Source organism: Rhagoletis pomonella, unplaced genomic scaffold, assembly GCF_013731165.1.
Source record: "Rhagoletis pomonella isolate Grant_MI unplaced genomic scaffold, Rhpom_1.0 Rhpom_scaffold_00002, whole genome shotgun sequence".
NCBI classification, from domain to species: Eukaryota; Metazoa; Arthropoda; class Insecta; order Diptera; family Tephritidae; genus Rhagoletis; species Rhagoletis pomonella.
In genome coordinates, this window is record NW_023458556.1 from 36,402,848 (window position 1) to 36,422,278 (window position 19,431).

At 36.6% G+C, this 19,431-nt stretch overlaps 1 protein-coding gene across 1 annotated transcript in view; it reads left to right on the plus strand.

The window, feature by feature from the left end:
• Positions 1–458: 458 nt before the first annotated feature.
• The window catches only part of LOC118733545 (homeobox protein 5), a 45,550-nt gene continuing 26,577 nt past the window's right edge, over positions 459–19,431 (plus strand). Inside the window, exons 1-4 of the mRNA XM_036462980.1 lie at positions 459–992; positions 1,062–1,738; positions 14,668–14,740; positions 18,995–19,035. Coding sequence (XP_036318873.1) covers positions 469–992; positions 1,062–1,738; positions 14,668–14,740; positions 18,995–19,035 — 1,315 coding nt within the window. The 5' untranslated portion in view covers positions 459–468. The remainder of the gene's footprint in view (positions 993–1,061; positions 1,739–14,667; positions 14,741–18,994; positions 19,036–19,431) is intronic.

Consider the following 19,431-nt stretch of genomic DNA (forward strand, 5'->3'; position numbering starts at 1 on the left):
TAAATTTTTTCCTTGAACTTCCCTGAAATTTTGCAATATTTAGTTTTGAAAAAATTGCCTGTTAAACACTAATATATACAAGACCACAGCTTCGAATTGAATACTTCTAAATTGATTAGCTTATAAAATACAACTATTTAACAGGACTTTTTCAATATCAATTCGTCCTTTAAATACCATCTTTTAAATTTAGAAGCTATATTTTGGTTTTTCTGTTTTCTTAGAAGATCATATTGCCAGCTCTTCTGATTTAGGTTCAAAGGATAAAAATTTAAAAATATCAACGGCATTTAGATTCGAACAAAGTTTTGAGGCTATTTCTTTCAGATTTGCTATTTATGTTTATGCTTCATGAAAAAACTTTTATAAAAACTTAACCTCCAACTGAAAACGAACATAATAACATTACATATTATTATATAAAATATGCAATTTTAACACAAACATATATTTAGATTCAACTTCGTCATGGCTTTGTCCAAACGACCGCTCTCCAAGGATACCGCTTTGGCTGAGAACAACAACAATAACAACACCAAATCCGAAGAACACGAAACTGCAGTGAAACGTAAAAAGCGCTCAAGTCGTGATGATGAATCGGCAAATAATAATAACAACAATAACTCTAAAACCGAAGACAAATTGTCCACTTTGCCACAAAAGAAACGCGCTGTAACCAACAACAACAACAACAGTAATACAAACAAATCGAATACATCACCGCTCGACGTTGCCACGCTGCAAACCTCCGTCGCCATGACCACAACACCCACAGTGCATTCGCCTGAACGTCCAACGGCAGTGAGCACAATCGCGGCCACAAAAGCGTCCGCTGACGATCAGGACGACGAAACGCTGATACGCGAGACACAGGCAGCACTGAAAAGCTTATCGGGCAGTTGGCCACCAGAGGCACGCAACAATCTCTATCGATTGCAGGATCAGGACGAGAACCCGCCCCCATTTCAAAATCTCTTCGAAGAGAAACAAAAGTATGGCGCCCAGTCGCAGCAGATTAGCAAAGAAACAAATTTTCAAACAGATCCCTTACGTTTCCACAGACAAAAGGAAAATGATCAGGCGCGCCTCAACTCACAGCATCCCGAACAGGTGCTGGACGACCGCAAGCGCAGCTCATTCTCGCAGGCGTCCGCCTTCAAGCCACCAACCGATTTCAAGCGTAATGGCCTAATTCCATATCCGCCAGGTACAACGGCGGTACCACCAACACACTACCCGATCTACAGTAGCAACAACGATACGTCCGCTGCATATCTCAGCTACCAACAGCACACACTTCCACACGATCCAAGCTGCCACACCGCGCCCATGTTACCACCGCGCCCAACGCCAACAACCGCAGCAGCCGCAATCAGCAATGGTTTCGATATCGCTTCACAAATTGGCGCCTGCGATGGCAAAAATAGCGATGCAGAGCAGCGGGCAGCGGTTGGTCTCAAACACAGCGACTTGCTGGGTAGAACACATGACGCTGCTGTTGTTGGTGGTGTGGTTGGCGCAACATCGGCCGCCGATACCAAGCACTACACCATTTTGCAGCCAGCTGGTGTGGGTAGTCGCGCGGCATCGGTGATGCAGGATATTGCGCGCGAGGGTGCCGTCACAGCAGTAACAGCTGTTGGCGGCAACAACAGCAACAACAACAACAACAACAGCAGCGCCGCAACATCAAGTGTGCCACAGCCGACCTACTCGCCGGGCAGCATCAATCGCGGAGGTAAGTAAAATCCAGTCGGAGTGCTGCGGCATCTGACCATTGCCATAAACTCTAAATATTTATGTTGACATTGTGGAATTTCTTATTTTTATTTTCGTTTGGTTTTTATATTATTTTCCCTTACAAACAATTCGGTTTAAAATTTTTGGGTTTTTGTATGATTTTGGTGCAATGAATCGGCGTAAGCTTGTGCTTAACTTCTTGTTGCATTGAGTTTAACTCCAATCCATCAACAGTCCATACAAATTAGGCATACCAGTAGGCACACCGAAATTAGCTAGGTACATAGCACACTTTAAGGAGTAGCTTTGCTTTGGGGTTGCAGGTTTATCTTCCGGCAGGTTTCACGGTGTGCTGAGGCTATAATTGGTTTATTTCAGAAATACGTTTCTAAACAGAGTCTTTATATTATGTATACATATGAACTTTAATGCATATTAATTTTTTTTGCAGGCGGTTCCCGGCGTTAGAAAGCGATGGCGGCACCGAGGTCGGCTCTTAAAGTTTTTTCTTAGATCTAAGTTTTGTTTTAGCGCTGAAACCTAGTGGCTTACCAACTATACATATATAGATTAAGACTCTACGACTAACATGAATAAAATTTCGTACTTCTCCCAGATCAAAATATATCTGCTAGGTTCTTAATACCGAACTCCTTTCAATTAAAACTGGAAGTTTTATAAATATTTTAAATATTCCACGTCAGTCGCTGAAGTTAAAATTCTTTTACTTTTTTTGCCAAATGTTTATGCTTTTCTAATATGGGCTTTTAACATTAGAGTGTCCTTCTACAAAATTCTATTAATAATCACTTTGAAAACAATCATTCTCCTCAACCTCAAAAGAAACTGAAGAAGGAAAAGTTAATAATTGCATCCATGTGCTTAATATTTCGTTGAGAGAACCATAAATGAACCATTGCATAAGAAATTCTAAAACAGCTTCCTCTAAGATAATTTCATTATAGCCTATTTCCACCAAAAGCATAACTGCAGTTAAGTGCTTTGATAATAATAATAATAGATTGGCGCGTACACATATGTTAGTGTTTGGCCAAGCTTCTCCACCGATTTGTGGCGTGCGCCTTGATGTTGTCACACAAAGCGGAGGGACCTACAGTTTTACGCCGACTCCGAACGGCGATTGTATTTTTTATGAGAAGCTGTTTTTCATGGCAGAAATACACTCGGAGGTTTGCCATTGCCTGCCGAGGGACGACCGCTGTTAAGAAAAAACCTTTTTTCTATATTTTTGCGATGTTGCTTTGACCAGGGTTTGAACCCAGGCATTGTGGAGTGGAAGCGCGCACTGCTTACCACTACACCACAGCGGCCGAAAGTGCTTTGATAAGTTCCAAGAATTTTAAAATGTGGCGATCGGCAAGATTTATTTCTTAATTTTTGCTTTTTTCTCTCGTTTGCTTGTACTTAAATAATATGAACAATTACCCCCTTTGAGTTTTAATCTTATTTTTCCAATAGGCATGAACAGCAACTAAGACTTGGTGGAAATGAACTATTAGAGAATTTTGACTTAAAGTTTAAAGTGATTAGCTGCTGGGTCATTCCATGTAAAAGAGGAAAACGGCATAAATTTATAATGCCTCAATTATACCTGTTTCAATAGTAACTTCACGCTAAATGACCACATCTCATTTGCTTGTTAAAAGATATAAAACAAATAAAAAAGCTAAAAGGTCCAAATTGTCTAAATTGTCCATGAAAATTTTTTCCACACAAATTTAAATATTGATAACATTCTCCAGTAGAATACCCCACCATTTGAATGGCGCTAATATAAATACTCTTATATGTAGACCACGTGTTAACTTACTAGGTCGTCTATCAAATCTACTGTCCGCACATATGAAAAGAACTTCTTAGTGTCTATTACTTTTTTGACAGCATTTTTAATACATACTAGGAGTGCCTGTTACTGTCGAAATTCGACCGTTTTTTTCTACTTTTTAAGACCCTTAGAGAGGCTAACTAAGCACGTCGGTTAACTTGTCAAGAACAAAGGTTACTTATCGGAACACGACCTGCTTTGGAAGTAAAACATGAGCAAAATGTTTCATATCTTTGAAGGTTTTGGAGGACTTAGAATCGAGTCGATATATTCGGTTGTCGATAAAATTCGTTAACTCAACAAAATTCGATAACTCGACTATTTTCAAAAAATTTTAGATAACTGTGCGTTTCGAGGGCTCGATAAATTTCGATTACTCAAAAATGTATATATCTCGATATAAATCGATAAACTTTGGATACCTCTATAAATTTCGATAACTCGGTTAATTTTAATAGCTCCATATTTTTCGAAAGCTATTGATAAATTTCGATAACTCGTTACACTCTGGTAACACGATAAAGTTCGATAAGCAGTAATAACTCGCTAAACTTCGGTAACTTGGTAGCTTTCGATAACTTAGTTTTTTATAACTGATCCAGATCCAACAAATAAAAATTATTGTTTATTTTTTTTGTAATTTTTTACCGTTATTGATTTCAAACTAATTTGTAGTATTTAGGTCCATTTCTAGATGATTATTCGCCCTCTAATAGCTAATATTTTAGAAAATTTTTAATCTTCGCCAAATATAACTTTTATCGTTAACTAGTCTTATTTTTTGTTAAATCTTTATCTAACAAATTGTATTAGGTTTATTAATTTATAAATTTTGGTTTTTGTTTTTTTTTTTTCACAAAATGGCGCTGCCTCCATTTTGCGAGCTTGGCGTGAAAAGTGCGCATTAAATAATTTTATAAACGCATCTTGAACCAAACTGCGCCTTTTTCGATCATCGCGTGGAGTCAAAAATCCTTTTAGAGTCCTCAAACAGTGAATACATTTTTAAATCCGTTGGAGCATGTAAAATTTAAGTTTTCCGCCCTACAAAAAAATTTATCTGAAAATAACGGTTATAGTATGTATGATTTAAAAAATGAAAATTTAAAAACAACGATTATTATTGACCGGGAAAATAAAAATAAAAAATAAGGGCTAAATTTAATCAGAAAAATAGAAATTTAATTTTAGAGGTCATATTTGGAATTGTCTTTTAAATCCTTCAGAAGTGGTTGAGGAAAATTCGATTGCCTTCTTTAAATGCACAAAGGACTTACACTTAGTAAGTACTTAACCTATTCAAATGAACAAAATGCATAAGCAGATTTAAGCCATGTTTATCACATAAAAATGGGAAAATCCGTGCGCGATACAATGTAGAACTCTCTTGTCCTCAGGATGTAAGCAAGTATTCAAATCTGAGGACTTCAGCGTGCGTGGAAAAAAAAATAAATATGTAGTATATATTGAAAAATATAAACAATACATATTTCGGTTTCGAATTCCGATTTCAGCCTTTGTTCGTTAAATTGACACTTTTTTAGCGAATTATTGCAAATTTCATAAAATTTCCAGTTGTTAAAAAATGTTTGTTTTGTTTTGAAATAAATATTTTTTATTACCGTAGGAGTTTTATTTTTTACAACGCTTACATCCTATGTAGAATTTGTTATAAGTAGTAGCTTTGTTTTTAATTTGGTAAAAATTACATCAAATATTATTTGTCAAAAGTATAGTGAAAGTTGTAGTTTATCGCAAGTTTTTGTATCGAAAATTTTTCTTCAAATGTATAAATCTGTTTAGGCCTCTTAAGTTACATACAAAATTTGAAGCGCCCGATCGGCTTGGGATCCAATTACGTACTCAGCAGCGAACCTGTTGGCTGTCTGCTGCGATTTACGCTTGTCAATGTCGAGTTTGTTTGCACCCTTTAGATGTCTCGCCTCTCTCTTCCATCGGTAAATTAGTGCTAAGTTGAAGAATCTCGCTTTGATGGGGTTTGTAGCGAACCGCTTACGAAAATCAATAGCAAGGTCTTCTAGAAGTCTATTTTAATGACTCTCTTGCCAATGCCGAAAATATTTTTCCCTCCACTTATTAACCATTCTTTTGAGAACTGGTTCCCCGAATGTCATAATACACTTCGCATACAAATCGTCATTTCAAATAGTCATTTGCCATATTTTGGCTGTCTGTCGAGTCACTAAAATTCCCGTCTTAAACACCGCGATTCTTCTCACCTTGTTGTGTTAAAATACCTCTTTTTTGAACAATTACATAATTGTATGCTTACATGCATATAATTGTGAGTATATGAACAAAAATGTGAAGCGGTAAAAGCACACTCAAGTGCTGTAATAATAGAAATTGTTATCACAATCATAAGAATTGTTATTATTTGCGCATTTTGTTGGCATTTAAGCCGACACCGTTTTGTGTAGCCTCTTGTACTAACTCACGCACGAATTGAGTTTTTTGACTACATACCCGTATTTGAGTACAAGGCGAAGCCCCTGGCTGTTTGGTAGATAATGCCATTGTTGTGTGCTCATTTAGTGTAGTGCTTAGACTTAGAAAACCTCAAGAAAGTTGTTGTTCAAAACCCTTCGCTTCAATCGCCCACATAGCGGCATTAGCGTACATTAGACACGTACGCTTAATGTTTTGAATAGCTACACACCGGCATAAGCTTATGTATGTATGTCTACCCACTAGCTACCTACAAGCCACTGCTTAAGCTACTAATTTCTCTACATTATAATATAGAAATTTCATCTTTTAACCAACAAATGTATGTAAACAGCAACAACAGTAGCAGCGGGAGGGGTAGCACGCAAAAACTCGCAGTCATTTTAGAAATTATTATTATTTTCATACATCTTTGTTGTTGTTATTGCAATTCACATAAGTGTGTGTGCAAAAGTGGCTGCTTGAATGTATCTATGTATTTATGTGCGGCATGTCGCTCTTAAAACCACTTTCGCATATTTATTTTGTCATTATGTCGGCATTAATGCTTTCAAGGATAAATGCTTAGCTGCTACTAAGCCGTATGTATGCCTACACTACACTACATAAGCGCTACAGCAACAACAGCAAAATAGGCTCAGCTAGGTTTTTCAATGTAAATAACTGCTCATGTGTGCGTGCATTTGAATTTTGCTATGATGCCGGTGCGCGTGTTAGTGTTCTTGATGCCATTACTTGAATGACTTTTTAAATAGTTTTGCTCTCTGTCACAGCATGCACGCGTCGATTTTTCCTGCTTCCTTGTTTAACCCCTTTTTTGCATATTTCATTCCCTTTTTTGTGACAGTAATAAGTCATTAGTTGTAGCCGTACCTACATAGCTTCCGGCATATCCATAGATTGACGCTTATTACTTTCAGCTTTTAAGGTATTTTTCGGTTGTACGCGGCGTATGAGTGATGTGTCGCATGCGATCATCCAGCAGCTTTTTATACCTTTCATGAGCATGAAATGGTATTATAACTTTGGTCCGATGTTTGTAAGTACCAGAACAAAAAGAGATAGACCCATGAAAATGTATACTTATATGATCAGAACGTCGAGCTGAGTTGATTTAGCCATGTCCGTCTGTCCGTCTGTCTGTCTGTTTGTATGCAATCTAGTCTCTCAGTTTTCGAGATATCCGGATCAAATTTGGTAGGTGGGTGTATTTTTATAATGTATTAATCATTTGTCGGAACCAGAAGAATCGGACCACTATAACATATAGCTCCCATACAACTGATTGTTCAGATATGAGATTTTTCGTTATAACTTCTCCATTTATGCAGCTACGAACATGAAATTTTGCAGTACTTGCACCTATTATCAACAGAATACTTACAGTGGAAATTACAAAGATCGGGTCACTATAACCTATAACTCCCATACAACTGATTGTTCAGATATGAGATTTTTCGTTATAACTTCTACATTTATGCAGCTACGAACATGAAATTTTGCAGCACTTGCACCCATTATTAACAGAATGCTTACAGTGAAAATTACAAAGATCGGTTCACTATAACCTATAGCTCCCATACAACTGATTGTTCAGATATAAAATTTTTCGTTATAACTCCTCCATTTATATAGCTGGGAACAGGAAATTCCGCACTGTTTTCAATAATTATCAACAGAAAACTTACAGTGAAAAGTAAAAAGATCGGATAACTATAACCTATAGCTCCCATACAACTGATTGTTCAGATATGAGATTTTTCGTTATAATTCATGCATTTATGCAGCTAGGAACATGAAATTTCGCACCATTTTCACTCATTATTAACAGAATACTTACAGTGAAAATAACAAGGATCGGGTGACTACAATATATATCTTCCATACATCTGATTGTTCAGATATGGGATTTTACTGTAAGACTCCTTTATTTGAACAGCTAAAACCGATAAATTTCGTAAGATATTTTATAATAATAATACAAAGTCTACTGAGAAAATCGTCAAAATCTATGCTGTATAAGCTTTATCTCCTATAGCACTGATTGTTCAGATACCAGTTTTTGCGATATATCTCCTTTATGTAGGAAACTAAACCCAATAAATTGTGTCGGTTTACATACCGATCACATAGCAGTGAAAATCACTTAGATTGGTGCTAATATAAGGTATATCTTCCATACCTCTGTTTGTTCAGATGCGATTTTTTATATAGGTATGTAACTCCTCTATCGATGTATGCAGATGTACTCAAAAGCAGTAATCTGTCAAAGTAAAATTTGCAGATGTTCATGAAAGGTATGAAGCGCTGCTCTTACTTGTTTTTTGCTAACTTTATTTTGGTTTTTGTAATTTATGCATACTTTCAAAAACAAAATTTCCATTTGATTGACATTTTAAGCGAAATTGTGATTAGCAAAAGATGGGTAGAGATGCAGGAGAAAATTTACGTATACATCCTTTTTAACAAAACTACACTAATGAATTTGGAAATTAGTACACCTACTAAATAACCAAGCTAAATACGTATGTACATACCAAAGGACTTTTTCAAGCTTATTAGGCTAGTTTTTGCATATTTCATGTAAAAAGGAGGAGGTTATCAGTGCGTCGGAATATTTTTTTTTTGTTTTTGTTTTTTTTTTATGTATGTTACCGCATAACTTTGGACCACGTCAACCGATTTCGATAATTCTTTTTGCAAAGGTAGTGTCTCAGAGGTGGTCCCATACTAATCTGATTTAGATCCGATCATTGGATCATGAAATATATATATATATATATATTTTTTTTAGGTCGGTTTTTCTTTTTGCTAAAAATTACTTGTTGTTTAATTAATTTTCAAGTGCTTACTGAATTTTTATTTAGGGAGAGCCTTTGGAAAATTGTACTGGCAGGTCCCAAAAAGTCACAAAGAAATGCCGAAAGAAATCGAGAGATCCCAAAAATTAAAAAATAAATAATCCAGAAAAGTCACGAAAAAATGCCAAAAACACGAATAGTTCCAAAAGTCCTGAGCGGCCCAAAAAACCCAAGAGAATTTTGAGAAAAAGAAATTTTCTTCCACCAAAATTTTTTAAAAGAGAATGCAGCTTTCGAGCATTTTCTGTTACATTTTTCTACAATTTTTCAAGATTTTCAAGCAACTGCACAGAGAAACTCAATTTTTGTTCAGTAATCATGAATCAAGGGGTTTGCTAACGAATAGATGCTCGATTTGTATTTCTTCAAATTGGCGGCAACTGTAATATAATACCTTTCCCGGCCACAGAAATAATTAACAACTCTCGAATTTTCTCTCTTACCAAGTCGAAATTTCACTGGAGCAACATCGTTCAATTTTGCCAAACAATTTCTGGCATTTTTGGGTATGCTATTCCAACTGATAAGCCTATGCGAACAGTTCAATGGATCTTCCGTGGAATATATGGACAGATAAAGCACAGCGTCCAGTAGGTCTTTTGTGCCCTCAGCTCATCACAACACTTCAGCTAGAGACTCTATAAATTTCCCGGAGGTAGAGCGGGCATCTTGTGGCCATCTCTTAGCCATGGAGGCCCCACGATCCTCTTCCTTCTAAGTGAAACGGCCACACACCCCAGATGAAGGCGCAATGCTTTCTTCTTGGCCGAGTCACAAAATCGACATAGGTCGCTTAACTCGATTCCTAGAATATATGAGCCAATTTCAGATGAATATTTAAACGACACTTAAGTTTTATTTTCGATTGCTATTTAAATGACATTTAACTTTCGTTGAGTTTCAGATCAACTTTTAATATTTAATATGCCAAAGAAGTGGCAACACTGTTGCATGTTCCTTGAAATTGTTGTTGCATTTTGTTTTTGTTTACATTTAATGCTGAACAGCTGATTTTTGTTTAGCACGATTGATAAAACAACCCATCTGTCAATCTTGGTTGTTTGGTACCAGCATAGGGTTGCATATCTCATATTTAAATAGCCAATATTGGCCAATTAAGTGCAGATTAAATGTATGATCTGAAAATGAATTTTTGAAATTGAGTCTTAGCGTAGAATGGCCCGTCAAAATGCCTGTAATGATTTTTAGTTTCTCCTTCGAGAGGCGCATGAGTAGCCTGTATCAATTCAAATTTTAGCCAACTAGCAAGCTTTTAGCTTAACGAAGCCCCTTTGGGTTATGCCAGTGTAGTACCCTTAGTTGGATATTTTCCTTTCTGAGTACTTCATTTATCGTGTTGTGACCCACTGAAAGAAAGGGCTCAGATCCTTTCGGGTTCAAGGCAGCAGCCATTCTGGCAAACTGATCCGCTTCCACATTTCCTTCGACTCCCGCGTACCCTGCTACCCAGTAGAATATATGGTGCTTCAAATTCCTGAACTCATATAAAATAATGGATATGTTTAGATGTGAGTAAAGTAAAGTTCCGTTTTGAAATGTTACTCTACTTTTGTGGTAGATTACGAATGGTGGATCAGTGACACCGTTTTCATTGGCATTTATGTAGTTATGTTTCGAAATGCGGACCCCAAATACAGAATTCATTGCTTTATGTGACCCAGATGATGCTGTTCTAAAGCCAAAAACGTTAGGGTGAACCCATTACGGGTTGCCCTCTTAAGCACTCCCCAAAAAAGGTATGTGGCTGACCCTTAGAAAATACTAGCAATTTGTTTGTCGAAACCAGAATTTTATATTCTCGTAACTCTAAAATACTAGCAGTCGATATTTTATTTGTCCTTTTAGTAAAAGAGGGAACCCTGCTAAATTTCACACAGGATCCAAATATAGTCGTCCTAATTAAAATTTAATTGTTTACAAATATAAATAAGATGCCCCAATTTAGACTTCCAGCAGAAAGCGGCTCTGAAGTCCTGCTCCTCAGAGGCACTCAATGTTATGCTAAGTAAGGGTCAGAGAATCGGGTCTATGTAATAAAGAAGACCTTTGAGCACAGCTTAATTATAGGCAATATTCCGATAGCAACTACATGGCTAAGATATACAGGTGAGGTTCTCATTTGGGCGGAAATAAAGAGACCAAATCGCTGATAAGGACGCCACCTGTATCTACACTGACGTCTCCAAGATACCACCGGTCATTTCCACTACATGGAATAAGACTTTCTTACAATAGAATTTGCCACGGCTGCTTCTTGCATCCTGGCAAGCGATTCACCAATTCACTAATCACTATACTTAACCAATCAGGTGAATAGAAGTCAAAAACTATTGCGTTTTTCACGAACCATTTTAGTCAGTCTATAGCCATAGCTTAGGTTTGAATGGCAGCCGTCGCGCAAGCGCACGGAGGCGCACGTAGGCTGAAAAAGCCCGTTGTGATACCACTCGCAGAAGAGATTCGTTTATTTCCCTCCTTTAAAAATTTAACCACCAAATGCGTTTTATTTAGCACAACAAATCGATAATGTTCGCTGCGTCTTGGCAAGGGCTTGACAGTGGCAGAGATAGACTTCGTTGCATTCCTCCTCTTCCTCGTCTCTGCAGCTGCGACAAAAGTCTTTGCTTGAATATCCCTACCTCTTTCCATTCGTGCCCATAAGGTAGGGCCTCCGGCGACTACTAATCTGAGAGAAGAGCGGTCAAGTCGAATGAGATCTATGGATTTGCCTAGTAGTATGGCAGCAAGTGGTTTCCACAACCCACTCGTTCCCCCTCTTTGCCACATTATCTGCTTGGCAGTTGTCAGGAATATACCTGTGCCCAGGGATCCATACCACAGTCAAGGCGTATTATGACGCTAGCATATTGAGAATCCTTCTGCATTCTATGGCTACTTTCGACGATGCTCCACCAAATTTGAAATATTTTATGCAGCTTGGCTGTCAGAATATATAGTGATAGACCGTTCTGGAGGGAAGGAAGCTATGGGCCACCGAACGGCCTTCATTATGGCGTATAGTTCCGCTCAGAAGACACTAAAATGGACCGCTAAGAGAAAACTGAGGTTTTAGTGCGAATTCACCACAGAGTATTCCGCTGCCCACTCTTTCGTTTAGCTTGGAACCATTTGTATGAAAAAAAAAATCATTTTTGACATAATAATGCAATAATGCAGTACCTGTGGTGTTTAGAATAGTTCTGCATTATTTAGTGAGTTTTTAAAATGTTGAATTCCAGATTTTGAATAAATTACCAAAAATTTATATTCTGTTTTTACTTTCAGTCGAACATATGACACGTGATCTGTGACACATAGATTGATTTCGGAAAGAACTCTGCAGCCCGTAAAGATCTCATCCGATTTTTCTTCTGAATTTTCTAAAATAAAATAAACTGTGCACATTTCGATTCTTTTACGAAATTTCGGAAGAAAATCGGTAAATCAATGAAAATAATGCTGCTATGTGAAAAATTTCTTGCATATTTTTTTCAGAATTTTCTTTATTTTTCGTACAGAGATTTCTTTACGAATTCGTGTCAACCACTTCATACAATTTTCTTTGAATATTCGTAAAAAAAAATCGTTACAGAAATTATATACTCCTAAAAATTTCGGGAACTTTGGTTTGCAGGGAATCTACATACATACTTACACAGATAAGACAAAATATGCATTTTAATTTAATATTTTAAAAAGTAACAAAAAAGTTTAGCTTCCTCAGAAACTATTTGCTAATTTCAATCAACTAACCAGCAGCCAATAGTTTTACGATGCTTTGCCAAGGACTACTGTAGCTATCTATCGAATTCATTGCTACCCTAGCCGCTTCATCTGTCATTTTTGCTTATTTTCATTAAATTCTAATTAGTAGACGTTAAGCATTTGCATGTCTCAGGTAGATAGAACACAGCTTCACACTAACTTCACTACAAGTTCGCGTTGTCTATGCTGAATCCACGTATGCTTTTGCATACATATGTATGTACATGTGTACATATTTTTGCTTCTCAATATTCTTCCGTGTTCTTTAACCTCGCACGTAATAGACAAAAATATTTTCTAAACATTTTCCATAACCTCTCTTAACCCCAACTCATTTAGCTTAAAAATGTCACCCCTTTTTCTCTCCCGTACACACACACACACTATGGTGCATACAAGCGTTCTACATTAGCAAATGTGTGCACGTCTGAGACAGGTTTTTTGTATGCTACCACTCTACCCCACCGATTAATTTATTTGCTGCTGAATAAAATGTTATTTGGATGTGTGTAAAGTATACATACCCTGCAGTAAATCGCGCTAGTTCAGGACTAGCGCAGAACTAGCTCTTTAAGAGGCGGTACTGGTTCTCGATCTATCCCAACGCAATGCTTTCAACTGTCTCTTTTTACATGGCGATGTCCTACGAAGTGGAAATTGCCCGCCTTTGCAGACCTTTCGAACTAGTTCTAAACTGGTTCCATTTTGGACAGTTCTGGGACAGTAAGTTTTTCTATGAGAAAAAATTTTAAAACTCGATTATTAGACTATTTTTTATTCTAAACTGGTTCCATTTTAGACAGATCTGCGACAATAAATTTTTTATGAAAAAAATCTGATTATTCGATTTTTTGATATTTTTTCGTCTTTTTCTGTTCGTTTACAGATTGCATTCTATTAAATTTTTATTTTTTATTTTTTTATTTTGCTTATTTTATTTGATCAGTTTCTCTTAAATTTTAAATCGGCACTCAACAATTTAAATTTCTTAAATCTGAAAATCACAACTGCCTCCACCGCGATTTGAACTCGTGACCAACGATATTAGAGTCGAAGGTCTTCCCGCTGAGCTATTTTCGTATTGTACGAGAGGTGAGAATTTGTGCATTTACTTCTCAACAGAGCGCAACTAACACGCCGAGAGTTTCAACTGTCCCTCTCTGCAGCCGTTTTGCACTAGTTCAGAGATGGTTCTGAAATGTGTAGGGCGGAACTAGCGCTTTAAGAGACTGTCTCTAAATTTTACTGCAGGGTATGTAGCTGCTATGTATGTGTGTTTGGCATCTTTCTACTACCCGTGTGCGGTAAATAATGCAAAGCTGTTTTCCATCAAATTTTAATTTATTATTTAGGAAAAATTCCAAAAAGTACTCGAAGTATACGCATCTAGTACTCATTACAGAAGCTGAGTGTTTTTCAAAATGTATGCATGTATGCGTTCAAACACACATGCATTTGTAAGTATGAAAGTGTATATGGGTGAATATACGAAAGGATACGCTTGTCAAGTCTGATATTTGCTTTCCTTTAATTAATTAAAAAGTAAAAATTATTTGTGAACCTCCAAAGAAACCGTCTGTTAGTTGTGTGTGTCAGAGAATATTTAAAACTCACATAGAAGTAACTGGCAAAGCATTACATATTCTGATATACTTATCAAAAACTTAAACATTCTTTCACTTATTTTGAGGGGTCGTGAAATTTTTAGAAGACTGTCTAGAAACATTTTAAATTATTTGACTTCGTGATGAAGCATTTTAATAACTTCACTTTTCAGTTTATTTTAGCCGCCGATTTGCACATATACTTACATATGTATATATTTTTGTAATTAAAATTTTTCTTTAATTGCATTCTTATTCAATATTTAGATAATTTCCTTTTAAATATTATCTGTACTATATGACATTGTGCGTCGTTTTTCTGTTTTTAGTCTTTACATATTTCCTCACCCATTCGTTACAGATGGCACCAAGTGTCCCACGCCAAGCTGTAACGGCCAAGGACATATCACAGGGCTTTACTCACACCATCGAAGGTATAAAACTTAAGAAAAATCAACTAAATATTATTTTAATTGAGTTCACACTAAAATAAATGCTATGATGTTACTAGTGGTATATTTGAAAAACTAAAACTACAAATAAATAAAATAAATACAAATTGTGGTAAAAGTACTTGCAACACATTTTTGCGACATCAACTCTTTTTTTATAAATATATTTCGTAACATTATATAGCTTAAGCTTCAAAAGAACAAGAATCCGTTTAACTTAACACTTTAAAACCATTCGTCGCTAAGTGTGCAATCACAGCAATGCAATACCACGCATGAGATATTTCAAAACTTTCGCAAAAGACCAAAAATATTTATTTTCCCTATAACTTTTCAATGTGTTCCCCATCTGACCGTACTGATTAAGTATTCTTCTCTTTTTTCTTGGCTCACGACTCATGAAAATCACGTTTGGTTTCAATTGGCCTGGAGAGGTTCTCATTATTTATTTCCTCTGAGGACTTCATAATTTAAACTCACTTTTGAAAGCCTCTACGAATACTCGTTTTTAACAACAAATTTGCTGCATTTTTTTTTAACAAGTCCTTCCAAATACCGTTGCTTAATTGTGTCTCAAAGAACACATCCACAGCCACACCAAACTCCCTTTGTACCCGTCAGCTTGGATAGCAGGGAACTTCAGTCTGATTGTCCCTGATTCTAAAGGCTTGTCAAGAATATCTCTAAGCGCGCATGGCTCCGACCTCGATCAAGTTGACTCTTTGAGTTTAATTTCAGAGTTTGCTGTCCCTAGTAGACAACTTAATTGATCCCGTAGCACTGTAAAAATCTGCTCAGTAACCTCTTCTTAATATTTTTTCGGTGGATTTCTTAACCACGGCTTTTCACCAACCAGTGCACCTCCGTAGGTTAATCTTTGTATTCAACTGAAGATCTTCTCGCATGTATAATATATTACATTGGCTCTTTCTTCCAGGTTATTTCAGGTCTTAACGTGAGAGTTTTTCCTGTGAGGGAAGGGCGCCTAAATCGTGTTTTGTTTTCATTTTACTAGGCCTATTAATGTAACTCGTTCAGAGATCAGTCTAGGATAGTGGTATGGGAAAAGTAACGGATAGCCGTGGGTAACACAGTGCGGCGCCGCGCCATTGCGCTGATACCGAGAGCTGAGTTACTGGCGCCGATACCGATTTTCACAACTCTGTGACGCAATGGCGCCAGCAACACCGGAACACTAACAACCTTCGGCGGCGCAAAGAACCAACAAAGAACACACAAAAGCGAAGTGTCACTTGTAAAATGTGCAGCACAAGGCGAATTTTTACAAGGTGGTGTTGCTAAAATTAGCCGCCGTCCTTCTGAATGTGAAAATTATGTGTTTGTTGTATTTTTGGGTTTTGAACTTGGCTTGTTTTTGCCCAACCGATACCACCTTGTATTAATTCACCTTAGTTCAGCACCGGAACACTGACAACACCGGGTGTCGCAAAGAACCAGCAAAGAACACCCGAAATAGAAGTGTCTCTTGTAAAATGTGCAGCACAGCTAGAATTCGTCGCGGTCCTTCTGAATGTGAAAATGATGGGTTTGTTGTATTTTTGGGTTTTGAACTTGGGTATACTTGAGTTTTTTCTCAACCGATATCACCTTGTATTAATTCACTTTGGTGCAGCGTGCAGCAATAAAGGAAATGAGCTTTAGCCTGAAGAGGCGCAATTGCGCCAACACACGTGCTGATTCCGACAGTGGCGCTGGAGTTAGTGTGTCAGCGCCAAAAAATTTGCGCCGTTACCCAGGCCTAGTAACGGACTCTTTCGCCATTGTCTCATCTTCAAAATCAATCAATCATTTTCCGTGTTGCTGCTGTGGTTATTCGTTCGGCCGAAAGCCGATCAATTTCTTCTGCTTCTGCCTCCGTACTTTTCAATAAGCAAGCATCAGAAAAATGCCTTTGCTGATAAGCATCGCATTCGTGCCGGAAAGCAAACATTCGTTTGCTTTGCAGCTCTTCTCGTGCTGCTGCTGTGGCTGTTCGTTTTTTTTTTTTCGAAGTCTAAGCAAAAGCATGAATATTGCTTTTGAAGCAAGACAAAGTCAGAAGTACAGCATCAGCATATTTTCGTTGCTTTTGTTAATATTGCTTAGGCATTTCAAATCCTGGTTCCAGATAAAAGTGCAATAAAAAATAAATCACATGTTGAAACAATTTTAGCCTTAAAACGTTTATTTAGGCGAAGAAGTACCTAAATTACTAATTTTTTCATTGTCATGGAAAAAATCATAACTAGTTTTTTAATAACTTTGGGAAGTTTTCAAATGGAATATTCATATTAGAGGCAATGAAAGTTGGCCTCAAATATAGCATATCTGTGAAGTTTCCAGAGTGTGCCACCAAATTAAATCAAATGAAATTTTACGATTTTTTTCATTTAATTTTTTAGGATAACTCAAAATGTCAATGTGAAACTGCGAAAATATTCTTCTTGCCAAAACGAACCAATCTAGAGGTATAAAACTAGTGTGCCACCAAATTAAAGAAAAAATTGTATTGCTTATACAATGACGATGATTTGCGAAACAAAAACTCCAATCTAACAATTTTTATTGGCACACTCGGAATTCATTCTGAAATTGTTATATGTGCCCTGCAAAAAATTTTGCGACTAATCTCTAAAGAGAGTATTCCGAGATTACTCTCATTCGGATACAATTGGGCATTATTTAGTCGCAGCTAGTCTCATCCGGGTACTATTGGGGATCAATTAGTCTCGACTCATCCCTTACGGGTATAAGTGGAGATCAATTAGTCCCCGACTCATCTCTAACGGGTACTATTAACGATTTAATGATATGTACGCACTTAGTCAATGAAATTTCATGTGCGGCGTTAGCACACAGAGAGAGTATTCGCCTAACAAAACTGAGCACCCCGGTTCGGATCTCAGGTGGCGCAAATTTTTATTTTTATTTTTTAAAAGTGACTAGTCGCTTTTTATACCCGTTCGGGTATAAAGGTGAACAATTAGTCTCTTCATAGGACATGCTCGAACAAAAGCGATCAGTTCATTCCATATAAAGAGATCAAAAGTGGTATTAGTCGCATGCTCCTTTGCGATTGCTCCCGGAGTCATCCCGGATTAGTCCCATTTTTTGCAGGGTGCACATGAAAAAATTAATATGTATATATTCGTGAATAATACTGTAGAAAATTATTCCAGGCCAATATTTAATAACTTTTATATAAAATGAATGTTAAGTTAAAGCGTGCGAGCAAACGTGTTAGCTGACTGGTACGAGTTATTATCATGACTTTCTTTAGTATATCTTTTTTAAGTTTTCTTTTAAATATAATTTCGCAATCGAATCTTGTTCTTGATGCAAAACTGAAGATAATGCATTGTATAAGATAAATGTGCCATCATTTTCGACCAAAAACAGGATTTGGTCGAAAAAGGTAACAACTCGTTAGATTTGCTCATATTTATATCTAAACCTACATTAGGCTATACTTAATTGATTTACATATGACGTCAGATACTGCAACCTTCACAGAGGATTAGGTTATTTTTACTATTGTTGTGTTGTTTAATGAAATTCGCTGTAGAAAACGACGAAAACGCTTTTCTTCTTTTGACCTATCGTTGGCGCATGGCGTTTCGGTATAACGCTTTGGTATAACGCAAGGCGATGAAAAACTCAACGATTAAATATTCGATTTAAATATTTCTTTCAGATCTTCCAAAGAGATATTGATGTTAATGTCCACCACTCGTCCCCGCATCTTTAATGAGATAAATACAGTTGTTGGTCTGCAGTTTTTTTTTTTGCTTTTTCGTGATTGACAATCCATCATGATAATGGTTTTAGAAATGCAATACTATTACTACAAACATACATATCGTTACCTTATTGTAAATAGAAAGGCCCTATCTCACATTTTTGTTCCATCAAACATAGTTTGAAAATTCAGCGAAAAGCAAAGTTCTACACTTGCGAATTTCGTCGGAGTTCTAATTTGTATTAAACATAATATTTTATCTAACGCTGAAGCATTGGTTTTCAAATTCTATAAGACCTGGATTCGAAATGAAAACGAGTTAGGGCCTTTCTATATTAAGATAACAATATGTAGGTATACATATAGCAATTTATGAAGTGTGAACTCTACGAGAAAATTTGTAATACGTTCTCTATTCAAAAGACCGTCGTATTTTTGTAATTTGTTGCAATTCGTTAAACAATTTGTATATACTTTACGATTTGTGCTTTCCTCAGCTTATCTGGCTGTCCAAAACGTGATAAAGTCACATCGGAATGTAAGTTGAACCAAAAAAAAGTGTAGTAGCTAATCACACCACTACTGATTGTAGGTACGATAGTTGTTCGACGTAAATTAGCATTCTCATTGCCATTTTTAACAAGGCAATGGCATAACCTGCTATTGCCCATTGTATTTACGTATGCATTTTGAAATTTGAAACTATGTATTAAAAATATGTATGTAAAAATTTGTCGTTTTCGCCTTTCGCGACATCATTGAACTGACGGCTGTCGAAAAAAACGAGTACCTACAATCAGAATTGGGATAATTAAAATGTATAAAGCATGAATGTATTTTAGTTGTTTAATGTTGCATGAAAACACTCGATGAACTCTATGCATCTCTGTATACGTATATGTTTTATTCATTCACTCCTAGTGCAGTAACTAAG